Genomic DNA, 22,236 nt, shown 5'->3' with positions numbered 1-22,236 from the left:
AATAATAATATAATAATAATAATAATAATAATAATTATAATTATAAGAACAGAGGAAGAAAGCACCGCGCGAGCAGCTTAACAGTCCAGAGTTCAAACTCGAGCCCACGGTGGCTGTCCTCGTGTGGGTGTTTCTGCTTCTGGCCGCTTTTGTTCTTCTTCACCCTAGAAGTCGTGCGGCCATTTTCGTTTTACTTTCAAAAATCAATAAATAAATGAACGAAGTGCCAGGATAAAGGCGCGCACTGGAGCTAAAACCAGCCCTGAAAATGCGCGCATGCACGAGGCATAGTGTGCCAGCGCAGAGTGGCATAGATCGTAGAGACTGACAGCAATCCGGTTCGGTTTCTTTTTGTATAGCGCCCTCCAATGAGCGCATGCGTCATGACATGGCATGCTTGTGACAGCTTCGTAAGTCAGACGCAAATACAAACTTTACAAATCACAACATTAGTGCATAAAGAATACATGAAGGGGCCACAGCGCTTCACTAACGGGGGTGCGGCGGGGCTTCACATGATGGAATTTCCTTTAATTTCGACCTGCAGAGGCTGAACGGCCACGGACAGACGATGACAGGTCTGGGGAGGAGAAGCGGCCCCCCGATTTATTTTTAAAGGACAAAACGCTGGCTTGTCTTTAGTGTCCTGCAGGTCGCTTATTTAATATTAAAGATTTATGCGAGGAACCTTTTAAACCCCAAGGAGCCATCGTCATACATAAAGAGAACCCTTAGTGGAATAAAAAGGTTCCTTGCCAGGCTTTGTGGGGGGTCTTGGGGCACACGGCCCAGCAAAGCGCCCTTAAAGACCTTAGTGGCGTAAAGTTAAGGCTTTGGATTTCAACTCCGAGTCTGTGGGTTCAAATGCCGCTACTGACACTGTGACACTGAGGAAGTCACTTCACCTGCCTGTGCTAGAAATGGAACAATAAAATAAATGGAATCAACTGTATCTCAAATACTGTAAGTGGGCTTGGAAAAAGCATAATAATAATAATAATAATAATAATAATAATAATAATAATAATAATAATAGGCCGATAAGAAGAAGAAAATGAAAAAAAAAACCCGATCCTCCCAGCAGCTGTGTCATCTTTACTATTTGATGAGCCCTCGCAATAAAAAAAAAAATCGACGACCCTCTGCCACGTGAAATGAAATGAAATCCAGTTCGACACGACCGCCGTCAATGAGATACGTCAAGCACATAAAAGAGCAACACTCCTAATTCAATTTATGGAGCTGTGGGGTAACATCATTAACCTTTTCAGCCTGATGGCAGGCACGTTAATAAGAGGGGCCTTGTGAGAGAAGATGCCTGCAGTCACTGTGAGCCCCCTCAGACCCCTCTGCCAACCCATTCTCACCATCGGGCGCCTGCCTTTCCAGCGCCCCGCAGTGCAGTAATTAAGAATTTGCAAAAGTCAGTTTGAAAGACTCGGGCACGACTCCGCGTCACGGGCGCGCGCGCGCACACACGCGCTTTTTGCCGTGAAAGCGCATTGAGCAGAATAGCGCAGACGCGTTCGAGTAGTGAGATCTCCATACGGGGCGCGTTTCTTTATTTTTTAATAAGCCGGGGTTTATCTACACTCTTAAAAATCAACGTACCATTGCGGTTCTTCAGAGCGCTGCCATGCTCGGGGAATCATCTTTGGTTCCCGTCCACATGAAGGATCTATAAATTGTTTTAATTTATTTGGATCTCGAACAGGTTCCATAGTTGGAATAACCACGAATAGTTTTAACAGGTCTGCAAATTTCGGCTCCTGATTGTTTTGCTGGATAGAAGAGCGCAGGTTAAGCTCAGGTCTTCTCCATCGGCTGGTGTTCTGCTATTCACTCTACCATTCATTCAAGATTTTCGTTTTTTCTTCTACATATTAGAAAGTTTTTCAAAGCACAAAGAACCGTCCGAGAATGAAATGGCGCTTTGTCGAGCATCGACGGACCACACAACCCATGCAATAAAGAACCAATAAGAGCCCCGCGTTTTGAGGAGTGCGACTGTCTCAACCCTCTGCCCCGCTTCAGCCAAAAGACCCCCCAAAAGAAGGGCAGCGCCCCCCGTTTTGAGAATTTCCACCATCTTAAGCACGAAATCAGTTACTTACTGAAACGTCAGGCAGTTTGGAAAACTGGGCATAAAGGAAGGGCCAGTCGCTCTTACAAGTCGATTCGAAGCCCCAGGTGGGTGACATTTGAAATGACTGGAGGAGGAAAAGTCGCTTTGTTCTCAGAAAACAAGGTTAAGAAACCAGCTGACAATAAAGCTCGGTGAGTTTATTCTTTAATGACGTTAACGTTTAACGAGCCTCCTGCTTACCCTTACAATCATGGAAGGACAACTCCTAGACGTGCTAAAATGAAGGAACTCAACATGACGTGGTGGCAGTTTCAACAAAAGCCAAAGCGCTTTAGGAAAGCAAAACGAATCTTTGAAATAATCAGGACGACACCCAGGAACCCAGAAACGTCTCCACTCCACGTACTGGGCCGGAGTTCAAACGGCGCTTGTTGCGCTGAAATGTCATCGGAAGACTCGCGTCTGATCATAAAGGGGGCCGCGCGCGCTCAGAATGCCCGTCAATCACAGAGCGCTCCGCCCCCTAAGCCAATGATACACGCGCGTCAAGAGGAGTGGGCGGGGCAATGCTGAGCGCCTATCTCCATGTGCAGGGAGGCCTTCATTCAGCGGATGGGTGGGTGCGGCTGGGGGGACGTGGAGGGCACAGAAGGCTCTTTCCATATTTTGTACCCCCCAGGTCTTCTCACAACTCTTGTTTTAGCCCCTTACTGTGAAATCCCGAGTCGCTCCAGCAGGAGTTCTGTGGGAGTGAAGACCTCCTCCATAAGTGTAGTGGCGCTGGGGTGGGCAGAAGAAGGTCTGGAAGGCAAAGGAGCCCACACTCCAGAAATTAACTCTTTAGGCTTTAAAAAGTCTCTTGGTATGTCATGTGGCACACACAGCAGGTGACCTAGCAGGACAGGGCAGATCAAGAAAGGACAAAGTGTGACTTTATATGCAAATGAGGAAGCCACCGGCAGTTGACAAATCAGTTCTATCGTCCAATCATGGAGCCTGTTATTGATCTAAATAAATGACGGATCTTGCTGGAACGTTCATGCAGACAAAGGTTTCTTTGAAGAATCATCCAGTTGGCGTCTTTAGCTTTAAGAGTGAGGGGTGTGCCAGCTGTTCAGAGTCCAAGTAAAAATGGAGGAATTCAACATGGCATCCTTAACTCGGCTATTTGAGGAAAACAGCCACCTGCTGACCGGCGACTGGACGTTCATCCTAGCAGGGGTCTTGTCCAGGGCCATCTTAACGCATGGGCACGCTGGGCAGTTGGCAAGGGGCCCCATGCTAATCTCTGTATGTTGTGACTTGCCGAGTGGTTGTGTAGGTAGGGGGGCAGTGCACTGCGTGGTCCGGGGGGCTATGGTGCTGGTAGGATGACCCTGGTCTCGTCTGCGAGGCTGTAAGGGCATCGGACTGTAACAGTTAAATGGAGGTGAAGCTGTGAAGTGGGCAACGCTCAGTGAGTCCTGGCAGTGGCGTAGCGTAGTGGGGGCGGAAAAGAATTACTGTATGTTTTAGTCTTTTAAATTGAAATACCTAAATAAGGGGGCGGCTGACACCCACGCTACGCCACTGAGTCCTGGGGTGGTGGCCTGTCCTCGCCTGGCCTGTCCTCGTCTGCGTTGTCCCATCTTGTCCTGTCTGCTAACCGTCTCTCCTGCTCACAATGACCTGCCATTTTGATGAAGGACTGCAGTTGTCATCCAGTTCATCTTTGTTTGACCTTTTTACGAGTCGGAGACGCACGCTTCTCTTCTCTTCTCTTCTCTTCTCCTCTCTTCTTTCTCTTCTTCTCCTCTCCTCTCTTATTCTCCTCTCTTCTTCTCTTGTCTTCTCTCTCTTCTTCTCTCCTCTCTTCTTCTCTCCTCTCTTCTTCTCTCTTCTCTTCTCTTCTCTTCTTCTCTCCTCTCTTCTTTCTCTTCTCTTCTCCTCTCTTCTCTTCTCCTTTCTTCTCTTCTCTTCTTCTCCTCTCTTCTCTTCTCTTCTCCTCTCTTCTCTTCTCTTCTGTTCTTCTCTTCTCCTCTCTTCTGTCACACCTTTGGTTCGTGACGGGCAGACGCCTGCCGTGTGTGACGAGGTTGTCACTCACGTGTCTTTTTTAACCCTTTGTAAACGGCACTCTGATCAGATTTTATTCCTTGTGTGTTTTTTTTTTTTTTTAATCTGCGGTCATCGTACACTCGGCCATCTTGATTTGGACCCCTGCAGCCTTGGCCCTGTGCCAAGCTGTTTTTGGGGGGGCCTAGGGGTTATAAAGGGCGCTACATCTAAAAACCCAAGTGAGAGGATCGCAGTCTGCTTGGCCACTGAACTCCCATAGCGCTCAGCACTTTGATTAGTGCCCACCCTCCTGTGAGGGGCACTATAGCCATGCCATCTGGGCCCAGCGGACTTTAAAAACGTCTCCTCGACGCCCCCACATCACGTTTCAGAGCGACGGGCCACGTAGGGTCGGGTGCATTGGTTTCGGGGTCTTTGTCTGCAGTTCTTGGGTGACAGAGAGTGGCAGCCGCGCTCATTTGGATTTCTAGGTGGCACTTTGACGTCGTTTCTGTCGATGAGATCTCTTTAAAGAGTGTAAATGACTGTAGCAGAACACACACGGACCACCCAGACTGAAGATTAAACCACACACCTTCTGACTCCTTGAGACCCCTTAAGGAAGTCTACTGCCAGAGAGCCCACCTGCACTTTCCCAGCATACCCACACAATGGCACACCCAGTCCTAGGACCCCCAGCTCCTCATTTTGCCCTCTACTTGCCCCTCTGGATGAGTCTGCCAGTGATGTGCTTTACGATTTAAAGACTGAAAGTGTCAGACGAAGCTAACTAAATAAATGAGATGTGACGCTAATCAAACAGGCCAGCGATGTGTTGGCACAAGCAGTTCAAAGTGGGCGAGTGCCCAGAAGGATGGGCAAGCAACTTGGTCAGGATGGAGGAGGATTTCATAGAGGAAGGATGGCCAGACTGCGGGCACTACCCGCCAGGGCACCTTATAATCATCCTGGCTGCTATGAAGGGTGGACTGGTGAGAGAACCCGTTTGCCTGGGTGCAGTTCATCCTCCACATTCATAGGTGGCAGCATCCCAGTTTGGACACCAACGCTGCTTGGGAATTGGAGTCCAGAAGTGCAGCCCTCTAGGGGTCCTTGGGTGACAGCAGAGGGTTCTGCCAGTTCCCGTATGACACAGAAGTGCTTCCAACAAGCCACAGCATGCCACTGGGAGTAAACCCGGGTCCAGGTTAAAGGAGCCCACCGCCGCGTACCCAGGAGTCAGAAGGCAGCGGTGAAACTCGCCGGGACAGAAGGAGCGAAACCTGACCTGGAGACTGGCGGCAGTAACTGTTATTTTCGAGCTGTGAGGATTTAAAATCCTTTATTTGAACCGGGTTGAGTGTCTGGGGTCTGGGGGCTCGATGGTGCCCCTGCTGCTCACAGTGTCACAGAACAGGCTGTGTTTATTGCCCACGTCTTTATGTGACTTTCATGATTGTGACGTGCGCCTCAAGACACAAACTGTCATCGGCAGCCATCACAGACGAGAGGGCGGGCTCTAGCGAGTCCTGTGTTCTTATTGGTGGAGCGGGTGTCAATCTTCAGACATCGCGTTTATCAGATGAAGACTCCGGGTGATGAACTCAGAGCTTCTCGAGTTAAAGTCTCAACTTGGGACGCGTGCCTCACTGACTATACACCAATCAAGACACAGAGCTGGCCTGAGCCCGCCTCAGCTGTGACAAATGACAATGACCAGAAGAGTCACGCCACCTAGTGTGTGTGGCGCAGGCACTGAAATAAAAAGATGATGGAATCGCTAACCACAGAGTGACATCAGCACCAAAAGTGGACTTTGTGACCCCTTTAATTATCGATGCCCACGTGTCACCGTGCCACTTGTCCATTGTCACATTTCACATCACAGTCATTTAGTTAGTTATTATGTCCTCTCTAAATATCCTCTATGATATTCGCCGTTTTGTGTCTGTGACTTGCCAAGTGGTGTCCGTGGAGACATTTTATGATCTACTGTGCTTCTCAAATTTCTAAATGCAGTGGCCTTGAATGAACGTGAGCACAAAATCACAGCATCCATCTGAAGTGGCTCATGTCACACGGGCCACACGCCACGCTTCAAGGCCAAACATTTCTGGAAAGTTCTCTGCCGTATGTCAGGGCAGTGAGCCGTGAAACTGAAGACCCTCCACCACCCCTCTTTGGAGAAGGTGACGTTGACCTGCACTGTGTGACATGTCAGCCACCAAACGGGTGGGCACACATACCTGTGGCACGGCCTTCTCCAAGTCACTCAGCTGAGAGTTCAGAGATTCAATGACCGCGTCCTTCCGCTGAAGCTCATCCAGGAAGTCTTTGATGTTCCAGGACGGCTGAGGCGCAGGCTCTTGGCGTTTCCCTTGGGTTTTGGTGAGGAATTTCTGTTACACGGAGAGAGAGAAAAACAAAAATGTCACCCAAGAGTCCCTTAAAATGGCGCAGCACAGCCCTTACGGACAGGATTCCTGCGATTCATTTATTCAGATTCTTGATCCATCAAGCCAGAGGTTCACAGTCATCCTTTCTCTTGAAGGACGTTTCTGTTGGTCTGTTTGTGCCCCTTTTCAGGTCTCTTGAGTTTTGGGGTCCGGCTGCTGGAGGCGAGGCCTAAGTTCAGGTCAGGCTCTTTGAGGTTCATTCACGTTGGTGGAGTATTGTGATGGATTTGCTGTTCGTTTTGGACTTTTCTTTCTGTTTTCTTGGATTTGGACCTGTTTGCCACCTTAGGTTTGTCCTCTTTGATTATTCTTTCCATTTGCATTGCCTTTCATTCTTTTATTTTTTTTTTATTTTTGAAGAAAACCTTTATGACGTCTCTTGTTGGTCACCTCTGGCCAGAGGTTTACAGTCATCCTCGCCCCTGAAGAGCATTTGGATGTGTGCGTATTTGGGATCAATTTTTAGCTTAAGCCACATTTTGCCCCGTGCAGGCCTTGAAGCCTGCCTTTTGAGTTTGGGGTAAGGTTGCCTGTGGTGAGGCAGAGCAGTCCAGTCCTGGTCTTTGGCTCTCATGACCATAAAGAGGTGATATCTATTTCTGTCTGGTTGGACTTTTGAAGGCCTCAGTTCAGCCAATAAACTTCACCGACTGAAACGTGAAGGGCAGTGGGACAGGTTGGGTGTCAGGGAGGGACGAGGGGACGAGGGTGGGCTCTATAAGAGAAATTCTCAATCCCGGTGCAGTGAGGAGCATATCGCACAGAGAAGACAGACCTCCATCTCTGGGGTCTGTGGTGAAATTAGGAGATCTGCTGGGTCCAGAATCCATTTTTACAACGGGTGAAGGTGTGTGTGCGGTGGGGACGGGCAGCGGGGGCTGATTACCTGTTGGCAGTGCCATCCCTCACTGGTGCTGACGGGAGTAGAAATGGCCTGAGCTCGAGGTCCAGGGTAGACGGGGATGAGTAGAGGAGACGTATGTGGCTCGAGGTAGAGCAGGGTCACAACTGGGGATGGCGAAGAGCGCCAGTACAGAAGTTCGGGGTCAATGGTGACGTCTGGGCTGCAGATACGCATCAGGAAGACCGTGAGGAGGCCGGAGGAGAGCAGCAGGCCTGGGAGATGAAGGCTCATACAGTGGTGGGAAGGAGAGGACGAGGTGAATATGACTCACCGGGGGGTCTCATCTACAGACGTGTGTGTCGATGCTCGCCTGGCCTTTGGGTTTCATGGGTGGACACTCGGGCGCTGTCTGGTTTTGTTTGACCGTATCCATTGATTTATTACGGATTTCGTATCGATGACTTTGATGCACCGCACTTAATGAATAAGCAGGCACAATGCTCTGTTTGCACTGGTAACTCGCCCTCATCCCAGTCCATCCTCCATGTCCTGGCAAAGGAAGATGCCCAGGGCTGTGGGCACCTTGGCATCTCATACCCATCCTGCCATGAGCGGCTTATGCTGGCACTCCAGCCGTTTCACAGTAGCTTTATGGAGCGGCACAAGTGGACGGACGTGAGCTTCTTCAGTGCCTAACCGGTGGTCTGCTAAACTCAGGGAGGTCCTGCCATGTTCACAATGAGGGAGGTCCTGCCATGTTCACAATGGGGTGACCCGAGGACAGAGGCTGCCATCTAGAGAAGCCCCAGGACCCTTTGAAGCCCCTTTGGCACCCTGGCATGGACCCTGTGAGCCTACGAGTCCACAACGCTGACCTGTTATAAGAAAGACCACTCGCGTAATTCAGTGCCATACCTCATAGGAGGCCCGGAGAACTGCCAGGGCATCACACAGTTGCTGGCGACAGCTTTTTCGGAGGATTTCGGCCTTCTGAGAATTGAAGAACATAGAAAAAAAAAAACCCATCAAGAGCAGAAGCTGAAGAAGCGCAGCGACTGGACATGTGGACGTCCTCCCTCAGGGGTCACTCCCCGACCACGGGACAGACGAGGGGAAGGCCAAACCTCTGTGTGCTGCCGCTCGAGGTCTTGTATTCGGTCATTGAGCCGTCTGTGGAGGCCTTCGGATTCCTGCTGAAGTTTGGACTCGTAGTCTGTTTGGAAAAACGTGTGCTGCACTTGGACATCCCGCTTGAGGAAATCCACTTCCTGAAATTACAAGGAAAATGTCGGGATTAGCGGAAGGAGATGTGAGTCGGTAGGGGGGTTCATAAGAAATGTGAAGAATTACTGCCTGGGGGAAAAGTGCAGAACAGACAAGAAGAATTAAAAACGTCTGCTAAATATTCTTGACTGGGACAGAAATGTGTCACTTGTCACCTGATTAAAGTCCATCGAGAGCTAAGAGAGGAACAGAACCCAAAAATAACCCCCCATTCATAACCCCTGACCTTGAAAGACCCCCCCACCCTTGTGTTTAAAGTGTGTCCTTTAAACCTTCGGAGGGGCTCATAGAGGGTGAGGACCACCAGGGAAGACTCAGATGTCAAAAGTAGGAGCACAGCGGTGATCAGCAACCTTGAAATAACATCAAGCGACACTCCACGGGCCTCATTTGGTCAAAGTGGACCCCAAGATCTCATTAGGGGGTGGACCCCTCAAATCTCATGCAGAACTTCAAGTCCTCCTGAGCAGTTTTGCTGAAGACGTCTTTCATCGTTCGAGTATCACTTCCTGCACAACATGTGGTCCTAAAATGGCCTAAAGAAGATGAGGTTTTGGGCCTACAGCATTAGAAATAGGAGGGCAACCTCAAAAAGCAGAATGTGTTGAGTAAGCAGACATCAAGACGAGTCTCAAGGTACGTCACATGTGCGGGTTTTCTTCTACCAGTTAGTCAGGAGACAACAGACCAAAAAAAAACGAAAACTGAAAGAATCACAAAACTCAAAAAAGGGTGGGAAAATACGGGTGACGGACGTCCCAACACTCACTGAAAGGGTCCTCGCTGTGTTGTGCTTTTCAGGAGGAATCACTGGGGGGGTCCCTGAAATGGCCCCATGCAGACGTCACCATCCGACACCCCGCCTAGTGATCTCCTCAGGAAACTCCACTTTCAGCGTTTCGTCATTCCGCCGCCCCCTTGAGAGTCCTGACTGACAGGTAATGACATGCGGACGCCGTCACCCTCAGAGCTACGACAGGTCACCACTAGCAGCATTGGGCAGGTGAGCCACACGACACCCCGGTGGCCATTTTGAGCCAGCAGATTTACGAGACTTTAAGGTCGCTTTGACCCACCCTGCTGTACCCGAGTGCAGATCATTTCATAACTGACATGCATTATTACGTTAACGACGGTTATCTTTTAGGGGGTACACAGCAGACCTCCATGGCTGACACGTCTGTTTCAGTGTTGTGTGCCAGTGGACGTTGTGTTCCAGTAACGCTAAAGCAGAAAAAGAAGAAACGGGACGAGCAGGCCTCAAAATGAATAATAAACTCCAATAATCTAATTAAAATCACTATTTTAGAGGAACGCCAGAGTGGGGCCTATTCCAAATAACAATAGCATTAGGTCTGAGCCTCAGGAGCAGGCCTCACCTCAGGCAGCCTCACTCCAAACTCAAATGCCAGGCTTTCTAACAGGTAAACGGGACTACTGAGGAGGTGCCGAGGGAATAGAAATTATAAAGAGAGAGAAGAGCTGCTGAGATGAAAGAGGCTGGCATCTCACAAATCACCAGGAGCAGATCAGATTCACCACCGAGGTGTTAAGGAGGCCAGCGAGTGAAGACAGAAACCCTGACACAGATTTATAGGAAGTCACTGAGCACTGGAGAGACTCTGAAGGACTGGAAAATGTACTATAAGACTGCTAAAAAGAAACATAATCTTGGGTGACCCATCTCTAACCTGGGCAGAGCCAATCAGCTACAGGCCAGTAAACAAATCACAGCACAGAAACTGCACTAAAGTAGTAAATGACGGGCATCACAGGAAAATAAAGGGAAGGGTGGGCCTCTCTGGCAATTATTACCTGACAGGGAGAAGATGGAGCAACACCTGGCAAGGACAGGACAGTCAGCGTGGGCTCAGAAGAGGGAGGTCGTGTTTTACTAACATGCTGGAATTCTATGAGGAGAAACAAAAGGAGACGACCAGAGAGGAGCAGATGAGATGATTGACGTGGACTTTCAGGAAGCATTTGATGAGGTGCCACATGAGAGGGTGGGCATCAAACATAGAAAAGTGGCAGGTCAGGGTGTGGTGTGTAAATGGGTACAGAGCTGGCACAGGAAGCAGAGGGTGATGGTGAGAGGAACCTCATCAGGTTCAAGCTGGTGAAGTCTGCAGATGATACCAAGATAAGTGGACTGGTAGATAATCGAGAATCCATTAAATCATCACAATGGACTTGGGCAGCAGACAGGCTTGGGCAGATTTGTGGACAATGAAATTTAATGTCAGTAAATGTAAAGAATGACACATAGGGAGTAAAAAGGTGAGGTTTGAATACACAATGGGGGTCTGAAAATCGAGAGTCCAACTTATGAGGAGGATTTAGGAGTCACAGTGGGCTCGACACGATCAAGTGCCAGACAGTGTTGAGAAGCCATTAAGAAGGCTCACAGAATGTCAGGTTATATAGCGCCTTGACGTGTGGAGTACAAGTCACAGGAGGTGACGCTCAGGCTTTATAACCCACTGGTGAGGCCTCATCTGGAGTCCTGGGGGCAGATCTGGGGGCAGTTTGGGTCTCCATAAAGACATAACAGCACTAGAGAAGGTCCAGAGAAGAGCGACCAGGCTGATTACAGGGGGGCTACAGGGGGTGAGTTATGAGTGAAGATTCAAAGAGCTGAGCCTTTAGATAGATGAAGAGGAGACCTGACTGAAGTGTTTAACATGATGAAGAACATCAGTCCAGTGGGTCGAGACGTGTTGAGTTTAAATTTCACACAAACATTACAATGATTTTCTTCACACAGAGAAGCAGAGACCCGTGGAGTAAGTGACCAAGTAGTGTGGTGGACATCAGGACTTTAGTGATTTGATGTTTTCTAGGACAGGACTGGCGATCTTTGGTGGGCTGAGTGGCCTGCCGATTGTGCCCTCAGAGGGGCTTGTAATGTTCAGAATAGCCACCGGTGTCCTTGGATGGTAAGGATGGTCATAAACCTCCTTTCTACGTAGAAACCACTTTATTTAAATATTGTAACAGAGGAAGATGACGAGGACAGGAAGAGATGGAAAGAGATGATCTGCTGTGGTGACCCCTAACAGGAGCAGCTGAATGAAGAAGAAGAAGAAGAAGAGGAACAAAACAAAACTCGAGCATGGCAGAAAGGCTTTCCCTGTGGTCCCTGGGCCCGTGTCCCGTGTGGTGGTCCGGCAGTGCACCCTATCAGTGTGTGTGCCTCACCTCCTCCTCCTCCTCCTCTTCCTCCTCTGACCCCATTTGACAGAGCAGATCAGCTGTTCCTTGGGCGTCTCAGGTTGTCATTTGCTCACCGCTTCACTCTGACAGTTTGTGACTCTCGTCCCCTTTTCTCGTCCCCATTGTGGGTGCTGTGTGTCTGTACATTGCAGTGTGGAGTGTGGTACAGAAACACACACACATGTGACTGGACTCTCCCTGTCTGTGTCACACTGCCACTCAGTTCCAGTTCTGTCACTTGCAGGTCACACCGATGAGGGGTGTCACCTGAGGCCCCAAATGTAAAAGTCGAGAGTCGTGACAGAAAACGCTGACGACTCCTCCAACATCACAAGAGCTGAGCTGAGCCATCTTTAGTTTTAGCCTGTGAGGCGACTCGTGTTTAACTGCTGAGGGCGGTGCGATGCCCACTTTGCCAGTGACGATGACAGGGTGACCAGCGTTGGAGTCGATATTTGGTCCGTCTTCTCTTTCTTCTTCAGGATGGCAGTCAGCACTGGCACTCCTGCCATCTTGAGACCTTCCCGTTGACAGTTGAAGTGTGTGTGGCACGTGACGTCACTGCGTCGATGACATAAAGCTCGTCCACATCTCCCGACTCACCTCAAAGCTTTCGCTCGATTTTCTTGGATTTGGGTTTCTGGTCGCAGACCCTTCAGTTTACGCCTTGACCCCTAATTCTGATTTTCGTTCCTCGACCTCTCGAAGTTCTCGTCTCCCGCTCGCTGCCATTCCCACTAGCGGTCGTCACGCGCCTTGTGAACACACAGAGGGGCACGTCATGCAGCCACCCCTCCACTGGCTCCACTTGTGCCCGTGTCATGCGAGGTGATAGGACCCCCCAGACACAGACAGATATGTGAGACCTGCAGGTGTAACGTAGTAAAAACAAAGTCTCAAAGCCAAGATGAGCCCCTCGGGTCAACTAACGAGAGACCACTAAGGTGGGACAAGTCCACGTGCTGACGCTGCTACAGTTGCCATGATGTCACAAAATGGGACCCGTGATGATGACCAGATGGCACAAAGTCAACACAAACTGAACAGCAAAGTCAAATTCTCCGCAGACGTTTAAATTTCAAAATGAGACCCACAGTCAGTCACAACATGGCGGAGCATTCTGGGGTGCAAATCACCATCATTTGGGCCCGAGCCCGCGGATGCCCACCTCATGTAACATTTGCCACCCTCCTCATCTCCTAGCGAGACCCCCGCGACTGCGGATCTTCCTGTCCATGGCCTGATGCTGCACCTCGGCTGCTTGGCTCGTCCCCGGCTCCACTTGTGCCCGTGTCACACGATGACCGACCGCTGCGCCTTTTCTTGTTCCCTTCGGCTGTGCTTTGTAGTGAGCCCTAAATAAAGCAGTGACAGCGAAATGAAAGGACGTCACTGAGCCCCCCGCTAGATACGCCGCTCGCTCTTCTGCCAATTTGTTTACCTCAGCGGGGAGGGAGAACAGAGGAAGGCCCTCCGTGTCCCCGCCGTTGTCCCTCCCGGCCCGGGTCTCGTGACCTTTCCCAGGCCGCATGCCTCTCCGTATGCAGTGCAGAGTGCGGCCATATGGCCACTCGGCGGGACGCCAGGAATGTGCCGGCCACTGTCCTCACACAATACTGGAATTTGGGGGGAGTGTCACCTACAGGGACAGACAACATCGGCCGTCTTCTGTCACACTGCCACTGACCTGCGCGTGTTTGCTGGGTGAGCCCGTGACAACACACAAGATCATTCATCACACAGCGGACCCCGCAGGGACAGAGTGAGGACAGGGGAAATGTCCGAGGGCCAGTCGGCGTCGGCTCGCTGCCGCACCAATCGGGTCAGTCTCCGTCCATGTAGCGCCATGTTGGCTTTTGCTGTCAGATTTGAATGAAGGGTCCTGGAGGAGGAGCGTCAGCGCATTTCACGTCCCACACCTTCCCTCAAACAAAGCCTGCGCTGCACGTGTCTGCTGAAAGGAGAAGAAAAGGAAAATGTGGCCGAGTGAATGAAGCTCCGTGTCAGCCTGGCATTGAGACACCGGGGGGGTGCCATTCATGGCAGGTCGCTGCTGACAATTCACCAAAAGGTGAATTCACCCAGCCTCGGACCCCGCTGGGTGAGACACAACTGCAGCGTCTTGAAAGGAAGAACGCCAACCGGCAGGCAGCGCAGGAGAGAGCGCCCCCTGCTGCTGATGTCGGCCAACAAAGGCGCTCAGGGCTCCTCATTCACTGCACAGTCGGGGCAAAGCCGTGCAGTCGTCGACCCGCTCCTCGTCAGGGGGGGTCACAAGATAAGGGGGTGCCAGTCGATGCCAAGGGTGCGGCTGGCTTTACTGGGGGATTAATGCCAAGAGACAGAATGAGAACTTTGAGGAGCTTCTAAACCACCAGAGGAGACGCCGCTGTAAGCCTCTAGTGGGACATTGTGGCAAATAAAAAGTACCCAAAGTCACCAAGGTGGAACAGAAATGGAGTGGGCAGAAGGTGGGGTCCATTTTATAAAAGGGGGCAAGGAGGTGTGTCCCACCTACCAGCTAAGACTCTTTGGGAAGGCCGACGCTGAGGTACTCTGGCCAGACCCCCAAGCTCGGGGACAAAGAGTGGCACTGGCTGAGATGTGGGGGGACCTGCCAGTCCTCGTCACCTGTGCTCTGCGGACTCCATCCCATTATTGTCCCTGGCTCAAGCGGCTTTGCCTTTCACTTGGTCTTTTTGTTCTGCTTTGTTACGTTTGATTGGTGGTTTTTGATGTCATTTCGCTGTGTTGTTTGTGGGTGGCGCCTCAGGAGGCGGGGCCACCCTGACATCACCACCCCCTGACTCTTTAGGCCAATGAGCTCCAATCACCTGTGGACGCCGCCCGTGAGTGTTGCTGGTTCTGTGGATCTTCTTCTGCTTTCCTTCTGCCGTTGGATGTCGACTTGTTGTGGGCGCACGTTGCCTTTAGGATTTTCTATTTTTCTTTAAGAAGTCTTTGTTTGCCCTTTTGTGCCCAAACTGGGGTTTACGGTCTCCCTCCTCCTCCTCTTCCCTCCTCTTTGTGTTTGATTTGTTTTTTTTTTTTCCTGTTATTCTGGTTGGCTCCCCTTGGTTGGAGGCCCCGCCCCCTTTGCCCATATGTGACGGCCTGTCCTTTGGCGTTCGCTTTTCCGTTTCTATTTGATCTTTTTCACTCCTTGCTTTGGATTTTCGCTGTCGGCTTTGCCTTTTTTCACTCTTTACTGTTTGCTTTTGTCTTTTTTGTATATTTTATGATTTTATGACATGCAGGGGGTCTCTTGAGGTGAAGGACTGAGGGGGGGAAATGCAAACCGAAAATCGGGGCAGAGAACCGGCAGAAGAACAAAGACGACGTTCAATTCACGTCAAGTCAAGGTCACCGGACACCTGGAGCACTTGTGGTGGTCTGTTAATTCAGGGAGTCAGAGTCGGGGTGGGGAGTGAGAGATGAAAGTTGATGGATGGGAGGAGAGGAGATGGAGAGAGGAAGAGAAAAGAAAAGAAAAGACTGAGTTTGGTGGGAAACGGGGGGACAATAACAAAGTAAAGGTGTGTGTGTGTGCTGAGCTCGTGTCCTGCGTGTGTCTGCGTCAGGTGGGGGGGAGTTCTGCGCCCCCACAGTCTATAAAGTTCAGCCCAGTTAATGTTCAGGTAGTTAAAGACCCCCAAGGCTAGAATGTCCCCCTGTTAACTTGCCTTTCTTGTAGAGTTAAATGAAGTGACCTCGGGGGTCCGACTCCTAAACTAAGCCCAATCTGGCATCTAAACTCCGATGGACACAACTGGCGACTCCCACCCCTTTTCCATTGTCTCCATCTTTCCTAACAATTGCCTACCCCTCTGTGTTGTGCCCTTCATCCTGGTTTCTCTTACGGCCGTAATCTCGTCACTTTGCTCGACCTCCTTGTTTAATTCTCGATAGTTTGGCCATTAAGGCCAGCGGTCTCTACGGACCTGACTGGGTTCACAAGTGAGGGGTTCCCGGGAGAAGTGCCCGGCGCCCACAGTGCCGGTGGAGATGGAGGAGAGCTGAAGGTGTGGGGGGCTCAGGTGCACTTCATCAATGACAACAAACAAAACGATGCCACCCTGTGTCCACACCCCAGGTCACCAGGCAGTTCCTTTAATGTGACGATGACTCCTCCTCTGAGGAACAACAAAGTGAAGGCCAGTGTTCACATCCTGCATGGCTGACCGTTTGCTGGACGTCAGCCCACCACATCAAATATCAAGCAGGTGGTCCCCCAGGAGTGGCCCTCTCAGTGCCACTAACTACTGAACTCCAATGGTGGACGTGGCAGAATGTCACGGTGTGGTTGAGAGATTTCGCCAGGCATGTGGGCGCGTTGCTAACGTTGCCCCCTTTCCTTCTGTTCTTCCCTTTCTATGTCTCTGCTCATCACATGTGTCACAAATGTCAACTTGGTTATCTCTCCATTGATTGTGGTGGTCCATCCTTCTGCTCAGAGGGGGGTGTCCCCCCAACCCAACATCTCCCGATGGTCTCCTATCGCCTGCCAGGCCTCACCGTGCAGCAGCCCATGCCCAGCTCACTCTGCCACCCGGTGGTCCGCACCCAACATGGCTAGGAGACGCACTTTGATTTTGAGGAGCCTGAAGGGGCACCCTAAGGTGGTCTGAGTGAGGGTCCTCACCGTTTATTCAGAATGAAGAACTTGTTTCCTGCCCCTGGCCAGACAGTAACCCCCCACCCGCGTGTCTCCTGATGGCTGCCCACCCGTCCCCTGTAAAGGCTCAGTTTGCTGAGGTGAAATTGTGGCTATAAAAGATGACACACGAGGGACAGGCCCACCCTGCGGATGAGGAGGAGGAGTTCAAGCACATGGCCGGCGCCTCACCTTCATCAGGGTGTAGATGACCTCGGTGAGCTCCTTCAGCGGCAGAATCTCATTGACGTCAGTCTGGCAGCAGCTGTCCATGCCAAAGTGCCCACATCTTAGCTGGTCAGACAGGGAGTACCTGAGGGAAACAAACGCACACCGCAGTTAAAACGTCCCTTTGTCCCTTCAAAGCAGGGACACAGGGTGACAAAGCCGACCTCATTGGCTCAGGGTGCCAGGCGTATCTCGGGTTAAGCGGCACAAAGCAGAGACACCAAGGCCCAGTGCAGCAGCTAAGACCTCGTGGACTGTAGGGGGCGCCAGTGAGGGGTCCTCGGCCCCAAAACAGCAAATACAGGAGTGCAGAGGGGTCTTTGTTAACCAACAAAGGTTAAAGGTGAGAAATGTTCGGGACTGGCAAAATACAAGCAAAGGGACAAAGCCACAGAGGCGTGAGGCGGGCACTGGAGGAGTCAGGGTGGGAGTCCACGTCATTCTTCTAAAATCGCGGGACCACCACACTACTCGGCCACTTAGACCACCCGTCTGAGCTTCTCCTCCTAACGTTCTCAATGTCGGTTTATTCACAGAGCAGATTTAAGACAACATCAGGGGCGCCGATGCCAAAGTGATGGACAGAAAGAGGGGACAATAAAACAAAAGAAATAGAAAGACGAGGACACTGGGCAGCCATCCGTACCGCTGAACTTATAGGCGTCGTGAGGTGAGATGAGTGAAGAGTCCCCCCCCCTTTGTTTTACACTTTATGTCAGGGACCACCAGAGACCACCGGCCAGTTAGTCAGGTACACGGCCGGAGCAGAGCCATGGAGTCCCAGGCCGCCAGTGCAGAGGGGCTGAGATTGGAGGCGCAGGACCCGACTTTCCTGCCCAGGCGGCAGCATTCCGGACCACCTGATTTCAGAGTACAACGAGATGACAGCAGGGGACCTCAGCTAAAGGACGCAGCTGGCCAAAGCAACTCTTGGCTCTACGGAGGTGACGCGCTTCTCAGAAAATGAGACCGAGATTACGGACTTGAGGTCTGCAGAAGTCGGCGAACGAGCCGAGGAGATCGAGACCAACGGGACCAGAAAACGGTCAGCCATGCGGGATGTGAGCTCAGAAAGACGAGTTAGCAGGGAAACGAATATCAGAAATACCGAGGAGAGGGGGTCCAGTTCAGAGAGCAGAAAGGAGGACCCCCGAGGGACAGCAGACGAGAAACAGGAAGTGAAAGGCCAGTAAGACGAGAGCAGACCCTCTAAGGCCCACCGGATGTTCAGCGAGATCTCACGGTCAGTAAATGTCAAAGGTGAAGATGTCATTTTAAAGTCACGATTCCCTTCATAACGCTAAACACTCCCCCCGTCCCCCCAATGTCGGCCCTTATGGTCTGAGCACTGAAGGGGGCGCCTGCTTTTCAAGTCTTCTCTCCCTTGGACCACTCACCCTATAACATGTGCTGCCCTCCTATTAGTGTTCTAGGGTCCTAAATGGGCCCAAAGCCCCCCATGTGCCTAGCGTCAGGTTGGCCTGGGTGAGGCCTGCACTGGCCAGCGGGTCTTTTTGAAGGAGAACACGCAGCGGGAGTCCAGCCGGACAGAAGGCAGCACAACATTCCCAACGGACCTCAATCCCAATAAATAAACACAGCGAAACATTCAAGAGAAGTTAGGGAACGACTGCCGAGACCCCAGGGGGGACTACGTCTGATCACGTGACGTCGCTTTCTCCATCCAGACCGGCCATCTTGAAATGGACCCTGTCAGATTGACACGCTTGTCATTTGAATTCAAGAAGGGTGGGCTCTCAGACGTCTCCATGCTGGTGATGACTTTGGTCTCCTGGCTTCTGCCTCCCGTCTCTCGTCCCCCCCGCGCTCATCTTGGTGAGTTGCTTTCCACACTCCGTCTCCTCCCTGCTGTCGTCACCGAGTCGTCACTCCGTGAGAAAATGTCACTTCACAGGAAAACAACAACAGCAGAGGACCTCTCAGTGTCACACTGCTATCCAATTTGTACCCCTCATCCAGTGCCAGTTGCAGGGGCAGCGGTCTAAACCAAGATGCCCTCCACGTCCTCCAGCTCCTTGGGGGGATACCGAGGTGATCTTAATCTAATCTCTCCGGTGTGTCCCCCGAGGTCTCCTCCCAGTCGCCCGGACCACCTCCCTCCGACGTGGCTTCACTCCGAGACCCTCATGAATGTCCCCTCTCCCGCCCAGTGAAGGAAACTCGCTGAATTCGCTCTGGTGGTCGCGACTCACAGCCCACGTGGTCATCACCATTCACCTCTGAGTGAAGAATCAGAGCACAACTTAAAGAAAGAAGCCCCCTGAAATGGCTGCCGGGATATGAAACTGCAGGAACAAACACAATGGGGGGTCCCGGTGACAGGCACTGCAAACTTTTGGCTTTATATTCCTGGGATGGTCCACGGGGGGCTGGCCCTGCTGGTGGCAGGCTGTCATTCTGGACACTTTAATGACACTTTCCTTCGGTGGTCCTCTCAGGGATTCAGAACTGCTGTGCGGAATTTACGACTGCCGGACTTTTATTTGTCCTTGGCGACTCAGGGGTCTCCCTTTGCATTTTCTTTATTTAAATGAGCTTTTTGTTTCTTTTTTCTGTAGAATTTGATTCATTAAATGACATCAGATTGTGACAGACGCAGGCTCAAATGACAAAAACGCTAAGGCGGTGACAGCAGACGTGTCTCAATGAAAAGACGCCACAAACGTCAGAAGCCCAAACTCCTCCTGCATAAAACACAAAATCCGAGCCTCTTTACTGTGGGGAGACCCCCCCCCACCCGTCATAAGTTGACTACACGGGGGTCCCCAGGTTCAGTGCTGGCGGACCCCCCCTTTTCACTTTTCACTGATCTTATTGTGTGTTTAACTGATTCATACAACTGAGAGCGAGGGGCTCCACGTCAGCCCACCGCCACACAGGATAAAGAATCAAAGGACACGACGCGCGTCCCCTTTAACACACCCAGTGTGACGTTCCTGCCGCCCAGCCTCTCGTCGCTCGGTGCGTTTTGAACCCGTGTCTGGTGGACTCCACAGGTGAATTAACAGGAAAACAACCAAAGAGCACAGGATGGCACCAAAAACTCCAACACCTCCACAGGTGAATCTCACAGCACCCCCGTGTGGCGGGTCCGCCGAAGGCACAACAGAAGTGTCCCTCGCACGTCACCCGAGACCAAAACGCAAGCACATGAACACAGAAGTGAAAAGGACGCATAGCAGGTGGCACACACACACACACTGTAATGGACTGGCACCCCAACTGGCACTGCTGGTGCTTTCTTACCCACCTTGGAGGTCATAAAGAATGGACAGTTTGGGCATCACGGCCAGGTTTCCTGCTATAATAGAAGGATAGCATGTGACGGCCTGCCTCCCTAACCCACGTGTTCTTCTGGCATGCCGGGTGGCAGCAGCCCTCTGCCATGGCTTCCATTTGGACACCCACAGGGCTGCATGGGAGTTGTACTTCTGCTGGGCAGCCCTGTTTTCGGCCCTTGGGTGCCACTAGAGGGAGCTGCTGGGTCAGACTCATACTGTCTGGTCCAGACGTCCCGAGACGAGTCAGCCGGGCACACTGATGTCACTTGCTTTACTCGACAGTCATCATTATTTGAGCCCGATGACCATAACCGGGGGTATCACGTAACATCTGTGACATGGAATGCCAAGCGGCCACCTCCTCGACTGAGCGGAGCTCTGCTGGTCTGCAGCTGGACCCTGCTGGATGTGTTTGAAGGACTTGGCTTCACCCAGGGGCATCAGAGTTGGGAGCGGAGTGGGGTGGCATTCGCCTGGAGGGCACGCAATGGCAGGCAGGGAGCTCAGTCTCAGCGGAGGTTTTCTCAAGAAGCCCATAAGAGGGCATTTTTGATTAATCAAAGTGTTTACGTGACAGTGGGTGACATTTCTTTTGTCAGTGTGGCATAGTTGGTTAGGCCTTGGACTTCAAACCTGTAAGTTCAAATCCCACTACTGACACCACTTCACCTGCAGTGCTCCAATTGGAAAAATGACAGGAGCGTCACCAAGTGTATCTCAAATGTTGTAAGTCACTTGGACAAGGACATCAACCAAATAAATCAAAAAGTCGGGACTTCTGAGGCGAAGGTCTGCCAGGGCTTGGGTCTCTGAGACGCCCCCTACAGGCCACGCCATGCATTACATATATTTGTGACGAGGCCTTTGGCCCTTTTTATATTTCACACAACATTTGACGTCTTTTGGCTTCAGGTGACCACAGACTCAAGACCACCGTGAAGCAACACAAGATGACATCTCGACGTCCTCAAGTGGTGGGGAACCCGAACCCCAGTTAAAGATGGCACAGCACAGACCTTGATAAAGGTGGTCATGGTAAGGAGATGGTGTGAAGAGGGCATAACACTGAACAAGGACCACCAGCCTGAAACAGCAACAAGACACATGATGCCCATCCAGGGGGTCCAGATGTGCCACCCAAACTGCTCGAATGAAGACCAAGTAAACGAGGAAAGGAGGAAGACCAAAACCCAGTGGGCATCAACGGCAAACAAGAAACCCGTCAAGCTAACTCCCCTTTGGCACTGAGAACTGACAGAAACTTTGGGGGACCTTGGCACCTGCATCTACAATTCAGTGAGGTGGTCTTCAGGAACAAGTTCTCCATTCAAGGTGCCAAACGGACAGCACCCTGACAGATTCCACAATGCCAGGCAGCCGGTGGGTCTCAGCTTCATTCTGCATGACGATAAGGACTGGAGACACACGGCCAGGGGGTCCTGCATCAGAGCGTCGAGCTGACCAGTGAAGTGGGCCAAGAGGACAAGTGACACTCAAGGGCCTTCAGAAACCGCATGCCAGCGGGCCGATGGGTGACAGGTGAAGGGTGGGCACACCAGGTTTTGTGTGTTTACCGCACTTTGTTATTAATAAAAACTCTTTGTGCCGCTGGTTTTGAAAGACCTGATGCTTTCATACATTAGTACCGTGTGTGTGTGTGTGTGTGTGTGTGTGAGGACGTCCACATTCTCGTCACAGCATCACATGAAGGTGACACTCAGTGCTTGGAGTCGACACGGCAGGTGTAAAGACCCGAGTGACTTTGGTGACAGTCATTTGATTGGGGCCACTCCACTGGGCCATGGCAACCCACCAGATGGTCAGATGACAACTCATCAATGCAAGGGATCTATGAAGGCCATCCCGCCTGGCACAAACCAACAGCGGGTCCACTGTGGCACATTTAATGATAGATACGGGACTAACGTGTCATCGAGCCCTGCTGCGTATGGAACCGGGTAGCCGAACGCCCAGTTAACCCTTCTCCAAAGTGCCTACAATGGGCATCAGAACTGCACCCTGGATTAATGGAAGGAGGTCACCCAGTCTGATGAATCCCATTCTCTTCTGCATCATGGAGACGGCTGGGCACCTGTGTGTCATTTATCTGGGGAGGAGATGGCACCAGG

At 51.4% G+C, this 22,236-nt stretch overlaps 1 protein-coding gene across 2 annotated transcripts in view; it reads right to left on the bottom strand.

Moving 5' to 3' along the window:
- c5h10orf67 (chromosome 5 C10orf67 homolog) overlaps nucleotides 1-22,236 on the bottom strand; it is a 66,032-nt gene that overhangs the window by 42,509 nt on the left and 1,287 nt on the right. For both annotated transcript variants that reach the window (XM_039754240.1, XM_039754241.1), the window contains exons 2-5: nucleotides 16,770-16,890; nucleotides 8,548-8,691; nucleotides 8,339-8,413; nucleotides 6,370-6,522 (exon numbers count right to left, since the gene is read on the bottom strand). In XM_039754240.1, coding sequence (XP_039610174.1) covers nucleotides 6,370-6,522; nucleotides 8,339-8,413; nucleotides 8,548-8,691; nucleotides 16,770-16,890 — 493 coding nt within the window. The remainder of the gene's footprint in view (nucleotides 1-6,369; nucleotides 6,523-8,338; nucleotides 8,414-8,547; nucleotides 8,692-16,769; nucleotides 16,891-22,236) is intronic.

Source organism: Polypterus senegalus, chromosome 5, assembly GCF_016835505.1.
Source record: "Polypterus senegalus isolate Bchr_013 chromosome 5, ASM1683550v1, whole genome shotgun sequence".
Taxonomy (NCBI): Eukaryota; Metazoa; Chordata; class Cladistia; order Polypteriformes; family Polypteridae; genus Polypterus; species Polypterus senegalus.
Note: the sequence above shows the minus strand (reverse complement) of the source record. Positions and strands in the feature narration are given on the sequence as shown.